This window comes from Aethalodelphis obliquidens, unplaced genomic scaffold, assembly GCF_003676395.1.
Source record: "Aethalodelphis obliquidens isolate GAN/ISIS:26980383/991018 unplaced genomic scaffold, ASM367639v1 scaffold13, whole genome shotgun sequence".
Classification (NCBI taxonomy): Eukaryota; Metazoa; Chordata; class Mammalia; order Artiodactyla; family Delphinidae; genus Aethalodelphis; species Aethalodelphis obliquidens.
Genome location: NW_020837957.1, coordinates 14,566,867 through 14,584,385, shown reverse-complemented (window position 1 = coordinate 14,584,385; position 17,519 = coordinate 14,566,867). Strand labels below are relative to the sequence as shown.

Below are 17,519 nucleotides of genomic sequence, written 5' to 3'. Positions count from 1 at the left end.
TACCACCTTTATATCCAGCTCAATGATGTAATTCATACATGAATTAGGACAAATAGTGGAAAAATTGCCAATGTTTAATTTTTATCTGAAGAAAGATTTTAAGGCTGTTAATAGGAGGCAGGAAAAAGGATCTCTAACTTTTTAAGGCAGACCATAAAGTTGCAACTTGTAACAGTATGGGCCGGTAGTCTGAAGATTCATGTTCCAAAAGTTCTCAATTATTCCTAGAGTATTCATGCTGGGGGTACATTATGAAAGTTTTTGCAGTATGAATATGTAGGTTTGTAAATATTATTCTTTCTCTATATACTTAATTTTAGGAGCAGATTCTGGTCAGATTTCTGAAGAAACATGGAATTTTCTACAGTCTATATATGGTGGAGGGCCTGAAGTTATCCTAAGACCTCCGGTTGTTCATGTTGATCCTGATGCAGTACAAGCAGAAGAAAAAATTGAAGTAGAAACTCGGTCTTTGTAATTTTGAGGATATAGAAAGTTCTAATGAGAAATCATTTTCACTTCTGCTGACATGTTCCCATGCAAAAACATTCCTAAAAGCATGTTTATTTTCTTGATTTTTAATATTTTATCTTTCATTCCTTCTTACTGGGCATTATGGAAGAATGTGTCAAAATGTATAATATTCTACAGGTTGGTATATTTAATGCTAGGTAACTTATCATAAAGTCTTTCAGTGTAATATTTTTGAAAAAAGAAGGAATAATTGTGATCATTTGGTAATCAGTAGGTTATCTTTGATCTTTATACTACATGTAAATCCATAGTATACTTTGTAGCTTTGTAAATACTTTTGCTTTGAAAACTTTTCCATTACCCTAAGCCACCATAATTCTGACCAATCTTTTCAGTTCCCCAAAAACCTAATTTAATTGTATAGTTTTGACATGGCTTCATATAATAAAGAGCCTATTTTAAATGGAGAGTAGTAGTCAGAAAAATGTTGTTAATCTCCTAAAGCTCAGGAAACTGTTAGGGTGTCACGCCTTTTGCACTGCAGCATATAAACTAGCATATTAATATTTACAAAATGTCTTTTTGAGTGTATCAATGGTGTATTTAGTCTGAGTGGAATTTGTGTCAACAGATATTAGTAATTTATTGGCTCTTACACTGTAAAATGTTAAATTTCAGTTCCTATAACCCTGAATAGTATTCATTAATATCAGTAAAAAACTTAGGGTTAGTTTTAGGGCACTTTTTATTTTGAGAGCATGGAGTACAGAATGTGTCAATGAGATTGTTGATAAAGCTGAAGCCTCTTGCAAAATGATTTTTTAAATGAAATGCATAAAGTCTTTTTGAATAATATAATATGCACTGCTATTTGCTTGATTATGTGATGTCAAAAGTTTAACTATATTCCAAGTACAAAAACAAACTGGATTACTTTGAGAATGTTGAATAGCATTCACAATGGCTTTGTTTTGGTTTGGGGCAGCCGCCACCAGCTAAAACAGTGTTATTAAAATTAGTTCAATAAAAATGATTTAAAAATGTAGAACTTGGATGTATTTATTTGATAGATATTAAGGGTGAAGGGTATAAAGTTTGTTAATGTTAATGTCTTGTTATTTTTTAATCAGAAGTATGCAAAATAAGTCATTTGGTATAGTATTTAAAGTTTTGGTATTTAGTGAAATGAAATAATCAGCCGTTAGAATCTATTTGAATTTAAAAAAAATAGTTTTTAGTTTTCTTCTTTCTCATGATTATGCTATAATCCTCTTCAAGGATTGAATGATATAACTGATCTGTCTTGTATCATCAGAGATCAGTGTAATGCCTGGCATTTAGGAGATAATCAAAAAAGATTCATTTTTAATAGTGCTTGCCATTTATTACATATTTATGATGTTTCAGCCACTCAACTAAGGGCATTACTTATATATATATATATATATATATATATATATATATAAATATAATTTTATTTATAGTTAGTTTAGGCTATGCTGGGTCTTTGTTGCTGTGCTCAGGCTTTCTCTAGTTGCGGTGAGTGGGGGCTACTCTCTGTTGCAGTGTGCATGTTTCTCATTGCAGTGGCTTCTCTTTGTTGTGGAGCACAGGCTCTAGGCATGCGGGCTTCAGTAGTTGTGGCACACGGTCTCAATAGTTGTGGCTCACGGGCTCTAGTGCACAGGTTCTGTAGTTGTGGCGCACGGACTTAGTTGCTCTGCGGCATGTGGGATCTTCCCGGACCAGGGCTTGAACCCGTGTCCCCTGCATTGGCGGGCAGATTCTTAACCACTGCACCGCCAGGGAAGTCCCGCATTACTTATATTTAATCCCAATTACAACCCTATGACTTAGGTCAGGTGGTTTGCCCAAAGTCGTACAGCAAAGAAGTAGCAGATATGGGACTCCAAGTAAAGTCATTGCAACTTTATACCACTGTTCTTATTCACCATATTTTCTCCCACTGAATTATTTTAAAACAGATTATAGTATTACTATTAGATTCATTAATAGCATCTGTCATTGGGATATATAATATGGTAAAGAATACTGGTCTTGGACTTCGCTGGTGGTCCAGTGCTTAAGACTCCGTGCTCCTACTGGGGCATGGGTTCGATCCCTGGTTCGGGAAGTTCCGCATGCCGTGCAGGGCAGCCAAAAAAAAAAAAAAAAGAATACTGGTCTCTAAAGGTTTATATAATTTTTTTACATTATAATCATCAAAATACATAACAAAATAGTACGTAAAGGATTATTAGCAGTCCCATAGACTCTCAGCTGAAAGTTGGCGTATGTGTTAACAGGTGTCAAATAAAAGATATGGTTTATCTGAGGATGATTTTCTTGGAAATACTTAAGCTGAGAAATAGGAAAATTGCAGTTAAGGGATAGTGAGAGCCTACAATATTTTAAGAATACTACATTGATTTATAACACGAAGGTGATTAGTTTTTGGACTCTGGGGTCAGTTTGCTTCTGTTCAAATCCTAGTAGATAAGTCATCTTCCAGCTATGAGTTGGAACAGAACTTAGAGTTCTCTATCTCCAGTTTTTTTCATCTCTTAAACGAGAATGTTTCAGGTTGGGTTTTCCAGGACGCAGACACTGAGATGGAGTTAGAAGTACAAATGATTCTTGGGAAGTAACATCAGTGAAAGAAAACAGGAGGAAGCAGGAGTTATCAGAACATAATGCTGACCTGACAGAGTTTCTGCCAGCTCCGTGGAAAGATCTGGAGCTAAGGTTGTCCATTAGAGAAGTCTTGCATTGGGCAGAAATGGGTAGGCTCTTGTACTGTCACTGACTAGTGGCTACCTGGAAAAGAGAGTGACCTCATATTGACACTGCAGGGACTAATAGCAAGATGCTATCAGCCAAGCACTCTCCTCTCATCTGGGTAATGAGTGCTTTCTTGAAGAGTGGTCTGAAAATCTGTGTGTATGCCATACTTGATCATAAAATTATGATAGTTATGTGTATTGTTATATATATTATACTTAACATAATTTGGCACTTGATGATATAGTCCCTTATTCTCTTTCTCCTTTTCAAAATGTGTAACTTTTAAGGACACATCTTTGTAAGAGGGCTGCCAAAAATATTTAATCTGAATCTAATCATGAGGCGGGAGGGAATTGTGATAATTGTTTAAAAAAGGCACATTATACAGAACAGCTTTCCTGGACTCTTAAAAAAATTACTGTTATGAAAGACAAAAAAAGACTGATGAAGTTTAAGAGAACATGACAACAAAATGTAATGTGTGATCCTGGATTGGAGGTAATAATTTATAAGGAGTGATACTGGGACAGTTGGGGAAATTTGGATAGGGAGTATATATTACATAATAGTAATGTATCAATGTTAAATTTCTTGAGTGTGATAACTACTGTAGTAATGTGAGGGAATGACCTTGGTAGGAAATACATGGTCAAGTTTTTAGGGTTAAAGTCATGCTATATGAAATAAACATATGTGAGAGATAAAGCAGGGAGAGAGAGTGCAAAGAGGTGGCAAGTGTTAATAATCGGTGAATCAAATCAAAACCACAATGACATGTCACCTCACACCTGTCACAATGGCTATCATTAAAAAGAACACAAATAACAAATGTTGGCCAGGATGTGGAGAAAAGGGAACCCTTGTACACTCTTGGTGGGAATGTAAATTGGTGCAGCCACTGTGGAAAACAGTATGGAGGTTTCTCAAAAAACTGAAAATAGAACTACTATATGACCCAGCAGTTCCATTCCTGGGTGTATATCCAAAAAATATAGAAACACGAATTCAAAAAGATACATGCACCCCAATGTTCATAACAGCATTATTTATAATTGCCAAGACATGGAATCAACCTAAGTGTCCATCTGCAGATGAATGGATAAACAAGATGTGAAATGTATATATACATATATATATATATATATATATATATACACACACACACACTCAGCCATAAAAAGAATGAAATGTTGTCATTTGCAGGGTGGACTTGGAGGGTATTAGGCTAAGTGAAATAAGAAAGAGAAAGACAAATACTGTATGATATCACTTATATGTGGAATCTAAAAAATACAACAAACTAGGGAATATAACAAAAGAGAAGCGGACTCAGATACAGAGAACAAACTAGCGGTTACAAGTGGGTAGAGGGAAGGGGTGAGGGGCAATACAGGGGGAGGGGATTAAGAGATGCAGACTATTAGGTATAAAATAAGCTACGAGAGTATATTGTACAGCACAGGGAATATAGTTAATATGTTAAAATAACTATAAATGGAGTACAACCTTTAAAAATTGTGAATCACTATATTGTACACCTGTAACATATAATGTTATACATCAACTGCACTTTGATTTTTAAAAAGGTTAAGTAAAAAAATAATTGCCGAATATAGGGGTTCACCCTATTCTTGGAACTTCCAATAGGTTTGAAATTTTTCAAAATAAAAAGGGCATTTCCTGGCAGTCCAGTGGTTATTTAGGACTGCACTTCCAGTGCAGGGGGCATAGGTTCAATCCCTGGTCAGGGAACTAAGATCCCACATACCGTGAGGCCAAAAAAAAAAAAAAGTTGGGGTCAAAAAGCAGTTGTTACCAACCCTACCTCCCAAGTTTAAAAAATTTAATCTCCCTTGATCCTGACGATGACTCCATTGCTCAGAAAGGTTATGACTTTGCATTGCAAGATTATGGATTCGGGTTAATTAAGAAGTATATACTCCGATACTCATATATCCTGAACTATTACTAAACTGCTTGCAGTTTTAAAATGTAGTTTAAGAAGGCATAAATTTCAGAACCATTTAGAATCACTGAACTTAAAAAGTGAAGATGGGAAGACTAACAATATCTATATACCTTTACATGGTAATCATAAGATACTTATTTTTGCATCAATTTAGTTCCCAGAGTTTAGTGATATCTTTAGTGATCCTTTGTCAATTCGTCAGGATAACATACTACCACACCAGCTCTTCCAAACCTTGCCTTTCCCTTGGTTGCAGTAAATAATCTTACCCCTCTTTTGTTAAGATTGAGGAGACATAAGCTTCTTTGTCTTCTGTTGCCACCTCTTAATATTTGGCATCTTTCTGCATTAGAGAAAGGAGAAGCCCTTCTGTTTCCTTCTCTGACTTCCTGTCTTCACCCATGAATTTATTTATTCATTCAGGGTACTTTTCATGCCCTTTCACTTCCCTCAGTACATTGTTTTTTAATTAAAAAAAATTTTAATTGAAGTATAGTTGAGGTACAACATTATGTAAGTTACAGGTGTACAATATAGTGATTCACAATTCTTAAAGGTTATACTCCATTTATAGTTATTACAAAATATTGGCTATATTCGCCATGTTGTACAATATATCCTTGTAGCTTATTTTATACCTAATAATTTGCACCTCTTAATCCCTGACCCTTATATCGCCCCCACTTCCCTCTACCCACTGGTAACCACTAGTTCTCTGTATCTGTGAGTCTGCTTCTCTTTTGTTATATTCATTAGTTTGTTGTATTTTTTAGATTCCACACATAAGTGATATCGTACAGTATTTGTATTTTTCTGTCTAACTTATTTCACTTAGCCTAATACCCTCCAAGTCCATCCATGTTGCTGCAAATGGCAACATTTCATTCTTTTTTATGGCTGAAGTGGTAATCCATTGTAATACCCCTCAGTACATTTTAAAATTAAGTATCGGGACTTCCCTGACGGTCCAGTGGTTAGGACTCAGCGCTTTCACTGCAGGGGGCACGGGTGTGATCCCTGGTCGGGGACCAAGATGCCACATGCACCACCACATCATGGCCAAAAACAAAACAAACAAATTTAAGTATCCACACCATAGACTTTCTCAAACTTCCCCTTTTCACTTGCACCTTCCCCTGCCTTCACTCTTGCTAAATTTTCCCTTATTGGGAGGGAGAAGATGAGGGAAGTTAGTATTTCCTAGACCAATTTGCCACACCATGTATATTTTTTTATTGAGGTATAGTTGATTTACAATGTTGTGTTAGTTTCAGGTGTACAGCAAAGTGATTCAGTTATACATACATATGTCGATATATCTATTTTTTTCAGATTCTTTTCCCTTATAGGTTATTACAAAATAATTGAGTATAGTTCCCTGTGTTATACAGTTGGTTACCTGTTGGTTACCTATTTTATATATAGTAGTGTGCATATGTTAAACTCCTAATTTTCCCTCCCTCCACCCTTCCCCCCTGGTAACCATAAGTTCGTTCTCTAAGTCTGTGGGTTTCTTTCTGTTTTGTAAATAAGTTCATTTGTATCATTTTTTTAAGATTCTGCATATAAGTGATATATGATATATGTCTTTGTCTGACTTAACTTCACTTAGTATGATAATCTCCAGGTCCATCCATGTTGCTGCAAATGGCATTATTTCATTCTTTTTAATGGCTGAGTAATATTCCATTGTATATTGGAATTTCTTTATCCATTCACATATTGATGGACATTTAGGCTGCTTCTATGTCTTGGCTATTGTAAACAGCACTGCAATGAACACTGGGGTGCATGTATCCTTTCGAACAATGTTTTCTCCAGATATATGCCCAGGAGTGGGATTTCTGGATCATACGGTAGCTGTTTTTAGTTTTTGAAGGAACCTCCATACTGTTCTCCATAGTGGCTGTACCAGTGTACATTCCCTCCAACGGTGTAGGAGAGCTGCCTTTTCTTCACACCCTCTCCAGCATTTATTTTTGTAGATTTTTATTTTATTTTCGGCTGCATTGGGTCTTTGTTGCTGCGCGTGGGCTTTTCTCTAGTTGCAGCAAGTGGGGGCCACTCTTCGTTGTGGTGCGCAGGCTTCTCATTGCGGTGGCTCCTCTTGTTGCAAAGCACGGGGTCTAGGCATGCGGGCTTCAGTAGTTGTGGCACACAGGCTCAGTAGTTGTGGCTCGCGGGCTCTAGAGTGCAGGCTCAGTAGTTGTGGCGCACGGGCTTAGTTGCTCCGAGGCATGTGGGATCTTCCCAGACCAGGGCTCAAACCCGTGTCCCCTGCATTGGCAGGCGGATTCTTAACCACTGCACCACCAAGGAAGCCCTGTTGTAGACTTTTTGATGATAGCCATTCTGACTGGTGTGAGGTGGTATCTCATAGTTTTGATTTGCATTGCTCTAAATAATTAGCGATGTTGAGCATCTTTTCATGTGCCTCTTGGTCATCTGTATGTCTTCTTCGGAGACATGTCTTTTTAGGTCTTCTGCCCATTTTTCTATTGGGTTGTTTGCTTTTTTGATATTGAGTTGCATGAGCTGTTTGTAAATTTTGGAGATTAATCCCTTGTCAGTCAGGTTGTTTGCAAATATTTTCTCCCATTCCGTGGGTTGTCTTTTTGTTTATGGTTTCCTTTGCTGTGCAAAAGCTTTTGAGTTTAAGTAGGTCCTATTTGTTTATTTTTGTTTTTATTTCCATTACTCTAGGTGACGGATTGAAAAGATATTCGTGAGATTTATGTCAAAGAGTGTTCTGCCTGGGACTTCCCTGGTGGCACAGTGGATAAGAATCTGCCTGCCAGTGCAGGGGACATGGGTTTGAGCCCTGGTCCGGGAAGATCCCACATGCCACGGAGCAACTAAGCCTGTGTGCCACAACTACTGAGCCTGCGCTCTAGAGCCCGCGAGCCACAACTACTGAGGCCTGCATGCCTAGAGCCCATGCTCCGCAACAAGAGAAGCCACCGCAATGAGTAGCCCATGCACCGCAACGAAGAGTAGCCCCTGCTCGCCACAACTAGAGAAAGCCGTCACACAGCAACGAAGATCCAATGCAGCCAAAAATAAAAAAATAATTTTTAAAAAAAAGTGTTCTGCCTATGTTTTCCTCTGAGAGTTTTATAGTATACAGTCTTACATTTAGATCTTTAATCCATTTTGAGTTTACTTTTGTGTATGGTGTTAAAGAACGTTCTAATTTCATTTTTTTACACGTAGCTATCCAGTTTTCCCAGCAACATTTATTGAAGAGACTGTCTTTCCTCCATTGTATAGTCTTGCCTCCTTTAGCATAGATTAATTACCCGTAGGTGCATGGGTTTATTTCTGGGCTTTCTATCCTGTTCCATTGATCAGTATTTCTATATTTGTGATCTATATTTATTTTTGTGCCAGTATCATACTTACTGACAAAGTTCTTACTTGATTGGTCTACACTCTTGTTACTGAAACAAACTTGGGTCCCCTTGCCTGTGCACAGTAAAGCCAATCTACTGACACCAGGTCGTGGTGAAGGAAAGTGCAGCATTTACTGTAAGGCGCCAGACAATGAGTCCAGGGCAGCTAGTGTTCAAAACATCCCAACTCCCCCAGTAGGTTTCAGGGAGACATCTTTATAGGCAAAATCTGGGGGCAGGGCTGCCGGATGTGTAACCCTCCTTTAATTGGTTGGTGGTGAGGTAACAGGGTGGTATTCCAGGAATCTCAATGATCAGCCTTCTGGTTCCAGTTGGTCTGGGGTCCAGTGCTTATGCTCAGCCTGAAGTTACCATCTTCCACCTGGGTGGGGATCTTAGTTCTTGTAGAAGAACTCAGAGATATGTATAAAATTGTTACTCACATCCCCCAGGAGGAACCAGGATTTCACCCCATTCTGCATTATTGTTTCTTTTTTTAGAAAAATTATTAATTTATTTATTTTTGGCTGTGTTGGGTCTTCGTTGCTGCGCACGGGCTTTCACTTGTTGCAGTGAGCGGGGCGTGGGGGCTACTCTTCATTGCGGTGCGTGGGCTTCTCACTGTGGTGACTTCTCTTATTGTGGAGCACAGGATCTAGGCGTGTGGGCTTCAGTAGTTGTGGCTCACGGGCTCAGTAGTTGTGGTGCACAGGCTTAGTTGCTCTGTGGCATGTGGGATCTTCCCGGACCAGGGCTGGAACCCGTGTCCCCTGCATTGGCAGGCGGATTCTTAACCACTGCACCACCAGGGAAGCCCCTGCACTGTTGTTTCTTGATTGCTCCTCCTTTGTTTTTGCATTCCCTCATTTCCCTGGTTAGCAACTGTTTGTGTCTGCCTTTTGGAATACTGGGGAGGTCTAGGAGGCTGAATGAAGCCTATTTCCTACAAACAAGAAACAGGGGACATAGAAAGGGTTTACACCAGGAGGGCCGCACAGGGTCCTGCTCTGTTTCACTCCTTGCTTCCACTTCAGTATTTACCCTCTTTACTTTTCAAATCTCTGGCCTTTACTGTTGCCACCTGGCTCAAAAAAATTTTTTTCTCTTATATGGCTTATTAGCAATCACTACTATTTTCATAACTAACTTTGGAATATTATTTGCAGTTAATTATATCAGAAAGATGCAATTTCCTTGTATTTTGAAGCTACTCCCTTAAGTCTCAAAGGAAGATGATCAGTTTGAATATACTAGTTACCATTTTGAAGGATTGTGAGTAAAGAGATTAGGAAGAAACTGCTGTGTAACCCAGATTGGGACTTGAACCCACAGTATTTTAACTGAGATCACACACCTGGTCTCAGGACTTAATGAAGCTCAGGTTCTTGATGTCTCGTCACAGAAAGAATTCTGAGAGAGACAAAGTGATAGGTAAGAAGATTTTTTTATGGAGAAACACACCCCACAGAGTGTGGGCCGTCTCAGAAGGTGAGAAAGGCACCAGGGTATGGGGGTTGTCAATTTTTATAGGGGTGGGTAATTTCATAGGCTAATGAGTGGGAGGAGTATTCCAGCTATTTTGGGGAAGGGGTGGGGATTTCCAGAAGTTGGGCCACTGCCCACTTCTTGACCTTTATGGTCAGCCTGGGGACTGTCATGGCGCCTGTGGGTGTGTCATTTAGCTTGCTGATGTGTTACAATGAGCGTATACTGAGGCTCAAGGTCTAGTGGAAGTTGACTTGTCTGCCATCTTGGACCTATTTGCTTCTAATCAGTTTATGTCATGTCCTTGGGCTGTGTCATTCTTCTAAAGGTTGTGCCCTGCCCCCTTACCTCCTGTTTCTCTAGGGAAAAAAAAATGGGCTATCATTCAAAACTATTAACAACACAACCACTACTAATCCCTACTAATTTTGAGTTCTTAGCAAGTGTCAGACATTAGGCTAAATGTGTTTACAAACAAATTAATGTTCCTGAGTACATACAACTATTAAGTGTCAGAATTCAAGCCCACATGTGTCTGATTCCAAAACCTATGCTTCTGTCAGAAGTCACAAGTAAATTTCCAGTTAGAAAGTCCAATGACTTTCTCAGTGACAACTATATCCTGAAACTTCCCTCCTTCAAGTTGCATGGTGCTGCTTTCCACCCATTTTTTTCCTCTCTGCATATCTGCCTACCGTGGCTTCTCTTTCTGGATGTTAAATGATAAATCTCTGTCGTTCTACCTTTGTAAATACATATCCTCTTATTTAGGGAGCTCGTTTACTCCCTTGCTTTCAACATCATGTCTTTTATTATTATTTTTTTTGGCTGTGCTGCATGGCTTGTGGCATCTTAGTTCCCTGACCAGGGATTGAACCCAGGCCCTTGGCACTGAGAGCAGGAATCCTAACCACTGGACCGCCAGGGAATTCCCTGAATATCACTTCTTTTATTTTTTTTAACATCTTTATTGGAGTATAATTGCTTTACAATGGTGTGTTAGTTTCTGCTTTATAACAAAGTGAATCAGCTATACATATACATATGTTCCCATATCCCCTCCCTCTTGTATCTCCCTCCCTCCCACCCTCCTTATCCCACCCCTCTAGGTGCTCACAAAGCACCGGGCTGATCTCCCTGTGCTATGCGGCTGCTTTCTTTTACTTTTTTATTTTATTATTTTAAAAATATTTTTCAAAAATATTTATTTAGCCTGTGCCGGGTCTTAGTTGTGGCATGCAGACTGTTAGTTGCAGCATGCATGTGGGGATCTAGTTCCCCAGTGGTCCACAAACTTTTTGGCACCAGGGATCGGTTCTGTGGAAGACAATTTTTCCACAAAATTGGGGGGGTAAGGTTCAGGCGGTAATGTGAGAAACGGGGGGTTCAGGCGGTAACGCGAACTATGGGCGGCGGCAGATGAAGCTTCGCTCGCTCGGCCACTGCTCACCTCCTGCTCTGGGACCCAGTTCCTAACAGGCGGCGGACCGGTACTTGTCCATGGCCCAGGGGTTGGGGACGCCTGTAGTGCCCTGATCAGGGATCGAACCCAGGCCCCCTGCATTGGGAGTGTGGAGTCTTACCCACTAGACAACCAGGGAAGTCCCAATATCACTTACTTGAAAATGATTCTCAAGTATATTTTACTACCCTTAATGCCTCTTACAAACTCAAATTTCTCTTTGCCGAATGTACCTACTTACATGTCAGTCACCTAAAACTTGAACAATCTGAAAAGCAATATAAGTAGTCATTGGCAGAATGGGCTTCAGAGCCAGTGTATCAATTACTTTTGCTACAATAATGCTATGTAACAACCACAAAAACTCAGTAGTATACAAGAACATTGATTTATTTCACAAGTCTGGGGAGTTGAGCTAATCAGGCCTTGGCTGATCTCCCCTGGGCTCACTCCTCACTCGTGTATCTGCAGTCAGCTGAGGGATGGCTAGGCTGGCCTCTAACCTTTGCTAGGCTCACTCATTTGTCTAGGGTTGGGCTGATGGAGGATGACTTCCATGGAGATGACCGGAGCAAACTGGTTCTGTTTCTTATGTCCTTCAACATGTTCTCTTGGTCATGGCAGAGGGACAAGTCATTTTCAAGTCTCTGCATATGTCCTATCTGCTAATATTTGCTTGACCAAAAAGCAAGTTGTGTGGTGTAACTCAGAATCAAGGAGGGGGGAATACATTCTACTTTTAATGATAGGCACTTGGCAAAAGACGTGGATACAGAGAGATGTGAACAATTAAGGTCATTAATACAATCAATCTACAATAGTCAAATTGCTTACATTGAACACGGGCTCTTCCACCTGTTAGCTGTGTGACCTTGGCAAATTCTCTCACCTCAGTTTCCTCATCTGCAAAATGAGTATCTACCTTGAGTTGTTACGAAACTAAATGTTTAAAAGATACAAAGTACCTAGTAAATGCACAGCATCTCTCTCCCCAATTTTGGGTGCATATAACATGCCCTGTCAGATGCATAATCCCACAGTGCTTTTCACATGTCACCAATGGCAGAAAGTCCAGGACACCAGCCCATCCCTCTATAGCGCTCCAAATACTAAGTAGATAGTGACTTTGATAATTCATGTCTGAATTGTGTATTGTGTGGCAAAATTATGGAGGCATAGTTATTTATGATAGCAACTATCCAGGTGCAGATTTATCAGACAAGGCTTTTGGGTTTAAGTTCCTTCAATTCTCTGTCTCTCACCCATGTGAAGTTCTGCTACAGGACCTGAGGACACTGAAGTATGAGACTGTTCATGAACACAGCAGTTGGCATAGTTCTCTAACAGTAAAGTCATGATGCTACTCAAATTGAAGACGATCCTTTGTAGTGTGACAAAGGGCCCCACAGCTTACTGACTTAAAATCAAGATTTATTACTTTTCATAATTTTCTGGGTCTGGGTGGTTCTTCTCCCTGTGGTGTTGTCTGGAGTCACTCATGAGGTTAATTGAGCTGGCAGATTTGCTGTGCTGGGAGGTCCAAGAAGGCTTCTCACATAACCAGGGCCTTGGAGCTGCTGGCTGAGGCACTACATTTATTTCCATCAAGGCCTCTGTCTCCAGGATCTCATCCCCTAGGGCCTTTCCATATGGCTTCCCTCTGTAGAAGGATAGCCCAATCTTCCTTACTCCCCCGCAGCTACATTCCAGGAAGGTGAAAGAAAATGCTGCAGGCTTCTAAAGGGTTGGGACTGGACCTGACACAGTACCATTTTTGGCCATCTTCTTTTGGGAGGGAACTATATAAGGGCTTGAATACCAGGAGGCATAGTTCACTGGGAGACACCAATATAACTGTCTAACATGTTTGATGAGCCTGGTGAAGTGAGGGGGTCATACAATATTTGGTTATCCCACTTTTAATGATACAAGGATTGATCAGTGGGTTCAGATGGTAAGAGCTCAATCCTTCAACTTATCAACGTATAGTATTATCTACTGATATTATTGCCTGATTCAGTTATTTCATTACAGACTGAAAAATGGTGATTTTTCTAATTCTACCATTCTTTTTGAGGGACTTTTTCAAAATCTTCTTTACACTGTAAATGGACTGTGGAAAAAGAAAGTGGTTCTGGATCTGTGATGTGATAAATGTCAAAACCAGTACTAACCTGGAGCCCTTGGGGTCAGTTGAGATCGCTCCTTTAGTGCTTGGTTTAAAGACCCTTGAGTGCAACCAGTTGGGGCTACTTGTAGTTCCCCTCTCACATTGCCACACATTCACATTCATGCAGTTCCCTCTGCTGAAAATGGTCTTTTTTCTCTGCAAAGTCATGCTGTAACTCAAATGCCAACCCTTGTAGAAAACCTTTCCCAAGTCCTCCTCTGTTGCCGCAATACTTTATTTATATCTCTATGTAGAACTTCTGCAGCTCAAACTTCGGTAAGCTACTTAACCTCTCTAAGCCTATTTTCTCATCAAAAAAAAATGTGAATAGTGTCACATGTTAGGTTCTCCAGAAAGAAGACTCTTACATGATTAGTGTGCATATTTATTAGGGAATGCCCTTTGGATCATCACTTGTGAGAGAGAAGGGAAGAATGGGGCAGAGGGAGAAGTCGAGCTGCAATGCAGTCTTAATGGAATGCAGGTTGTTCTGGGGATGGGATGATCCATCAGAACTGTCCCAACTTGAGGTGAGAGGGCTGGGCCTTCCAACAATTTGTAGACAGATATCTGCCTCCTGGGGAAGGGGTATGACATTAGGCAATGCCAGAAGGGGTCTGACATCTGACGGCTATGGCTGTCTGTGGGCAACACTCCTGGCTGCTGGGGTAGTATGTCCCTCATTCCTGAAGGGGATCTGAGAAGTACATTTCAGTGTCCCCCACTAATAGCATCTATCTCAGGATTACTGGAAGCCTAAAATAGGATACGGTATAAAAAGTACACAGCATACTGCCTGGCACATAGGACTCAAGAAGAGCTAATTGTTAAGGTTACTATAAATTAGTACGTGGCTCTTAAAAGCATATAGAGCAAGGTAGGGAAACCTTGTTTTGTTAATTTTTGTGTCTCTAGTCCTAGTATAGGGCCTGGAACTAATTAGATTCAATAAAGGCTTGTTGATGTGTCAGTATAAAAATATACCTGCCATCCCTGGTCTCCAAGCAGATATTATTTTGAGTTGAACTCTCAACTAAAACAAATACAAAAAGGCATTTCAAGCATTTAATAACTTTTATTAGCAAAATAAAAGGAGGTACATATCCACTTGCCTGAAAAAAAGTTTCAAACACAAGGTAAACAAAAGCAATGAAGCACTACTGGACAATTGCTGAAGAGCTCCAGTTAAAATAGCTTCTACCACTGCATTTGATATTTTTAGAATATAATCTTCAAATTATACAGAGGGAAGGAGATTTAGTTCAGCTTTTTCACAGCTCATAAAAGGTGAGGTTGTCAATGAAACTACCAACCCAAAGTAAGTACTTATCTCCATCAATGGGTATTGGGCCTTTATTTTCCTCCATGCTCACTATAGTTCCTTGATATAATTTAATACAGTATCATACACTGCTTTGTGCCAGACACAGGTTCTGTGGATACAGCAAGATCAAAGGTTACAAAGTCCCTGCCTAAAAGGATCTCTGGACTCCCTCTTGTGAGAGTACCAGAATCACAACTAACTGCTGAACAATTATCAAGAGGAAGACACTGGAATTCCCCAAAAAAGATACCCCACATCCAAAGACAAAGAAGAAGCCATGATGAGACGGTAGGAGGTGTGCAATCACGGTGAAATCAAATCCCATAACTGCTGGGTGGGTGACTCACAAACTGGAGAACACTTATACCACAGAAGTCCACCCACTGGAGTGAGGTTATGAGCCCCACGTCAGGCTTCCCAACCTGGGGGTCTGTCAATGGGAGGAGGAATTCCTAGAGTATCAGACTTTGGAGGCTAGAGGGATTTGATTGCAGGACTTCAACAGGACTGGGGGAAAGAGACTCCACTCTTGGAGGGCACACACAAAGTGTGTGCATTGGGACCCAAGGGAAGGAACAGTGACCCCACAGGAGATTGAACCAGACCTACCTGCTAGTGTTGGAGGCCCTCCAGCAGAGGCGGGGGGTGGCTGTGTCTCACCGTGGGGAGAAGGACCCTGGCAGCAGAAGTTCTGGGAAGTACTCCTTGGCATGAGCCCTCCCAGAGTCTGCCATTAGCCCCACCAAAGAGCCTGTAGGCTCCAGTGCTGGGTCGCCTCAGGCCAAACACCCAACAGGGAGGGAACCCAGCCCTACCCATCAGCAGACAAGCAGATTAAAGTTAGATTGATCTCTGCCCACCAGAGCAATACCCAGCTCTACTCATCACTAGTCTCTCCCATGAGGAAGCTTGCACAAGCCTCTTAGATAGCCTCATCCACCAGAGGGCAGACAGCAGAAGCAAGAACTACAGTTCTGCAGCCTGTGGAAGGAAAACCACATTCACAGAAAGACAGAGAAAATGAAAAGGCAGAGGACTTTGTACCAGATGAAGGAACAAGATAAAACCCCAGAAAAACAACTAAATGAAGTGGAGATAGGCAACCTTCCAGAAAAAGAATTCAGGATAATGATAGTGAAGATGATCCAGGACCTCAGAAAAAGAATGGAGGCAATGAAATAGAAGATGCAAAAAATGTTTAAAAAAGACCTAGAAGAATTAAAGAACAAATACCTAGAAGAATTAAAGGACAAACAGAGATGAACAATACAATAAATGAAATGAAAAATACACTAGAAGGAATCTATAGCAAAATAACTGAGGCAGAAGAACAGATAAGTGACCTGGAAGACAAAATGGTGGAATTCACTGCTGTGGAGCAGAATAAAGAAAAAAGAATATAAAGAAATGAAGACAGCCTAAGAGACCTCTGGAACAACATTAAACCCAACAACATTCACATTATAGGGGTCCCAGAAGGAGAAGAGAGACTGAAATGACCTGAGAAAATATTTGAAGAGATTATAGTCAAAAACTTCCATAACATGGGAAAGGAAATAGTCACCCAAGTCCAGGAAGTGCAGAGAGTCCCAGGCAGGATAAACCCAAGAAGAAACACGCCAAGACGCATAGTAACCAAACTGACAAAAACTAAAGACAAAGAAAAATTATTGAAAGCAACAAGGGAAAAATGACAAATAACATACAAGGGAACTCCCATAAGGTTAACAGCTGATTTCTCAGCAGAAACTCTACAAGCCAGAAGGGAGTGGCATGATATATTTAAAGTGATAAAAGGGAAGAACCTACAACCAAGATTACTCTACCTGGCAAGGATCTCATTCAGACGGAGAAATCAAAAGCTTTACAGACAAGCAAAAGCTAAGAGAATTCAGCACCACCAAACCAGCTCTACAACAAATGCTAAAGGAACTTCTCTAAGTGGGAAACACAAGAGAAGAAAAGGACCTACAAAAACAAACCAATAACAATTAAGAAAACGGTAATAGGAACATACATATTGATAATTACCTTAAACATGAATGGATTAAATGCTCCAAGCAAAAGACGCAGGCTCTCTGAATGGATACAAAAACAAGACTCATATATATGCTCTCTACAAGAGACCCACTTCAGACCTAGGAACACATACAGACTGAAAGTGAGGGGACGGAAAAAGATATTCCATGCAAATGGAAATCAAAAGAAAGCTGGAGTAGCAATACTCATATCAGATAAAATAGACTTTAAAATAAAGAATGTTACAAGAGACAAGGAAGGACACTACATAATGATCAAGGGATCAATCCAAGAAGAAGATATAACAAGTATAAATATATATGCCCTCAACATAGGAGCACCTCAATACATAAGGCAAACGCTAACAGCTATAGAAGAGGAAATCGACAGTAACACAATAATAGTAGGGGACTTTAACACCTCACTTACACCAATGGACA

At 40.1% G+C, this 17,519-nt stretch overlaps 1 protein-coding gene across 7 annotated transcripts in view; it reads left to right on the top strand.

Annotated features, from left to right (window-relative positions):
• The window catches only part of USP33 (ubiquitin specific peptidase 33), an 88,679-nt gene extending 80,627 nt beyond the window's left edge, over positions 1-8,052 (top strand). For 4 of the 7 annotated variants that reach the window (XM_027114112.1, XM_027114111.1, XM_027114113.1 and 1 more), the window contains one exon: positions 321-1,519. In XM_027114112.1, coding sequence (XP_026969913.1) covers positions 321-478 — 158 coding nt within the window. In that variant the 3' untranslated portion in view covers positions 479-1,519. Of the gene's footprint in view, positions 1-320; positions 1,520-7,930 lie in introns of those variants that run through there. The other 3 variants (XR_003434320.1, XR_003434319.1, XR_003434318.1) reach the window with 2 other exon arrangements.
• Positions 8,053-17,519: the final 9,467 nt, after the last annotated feature.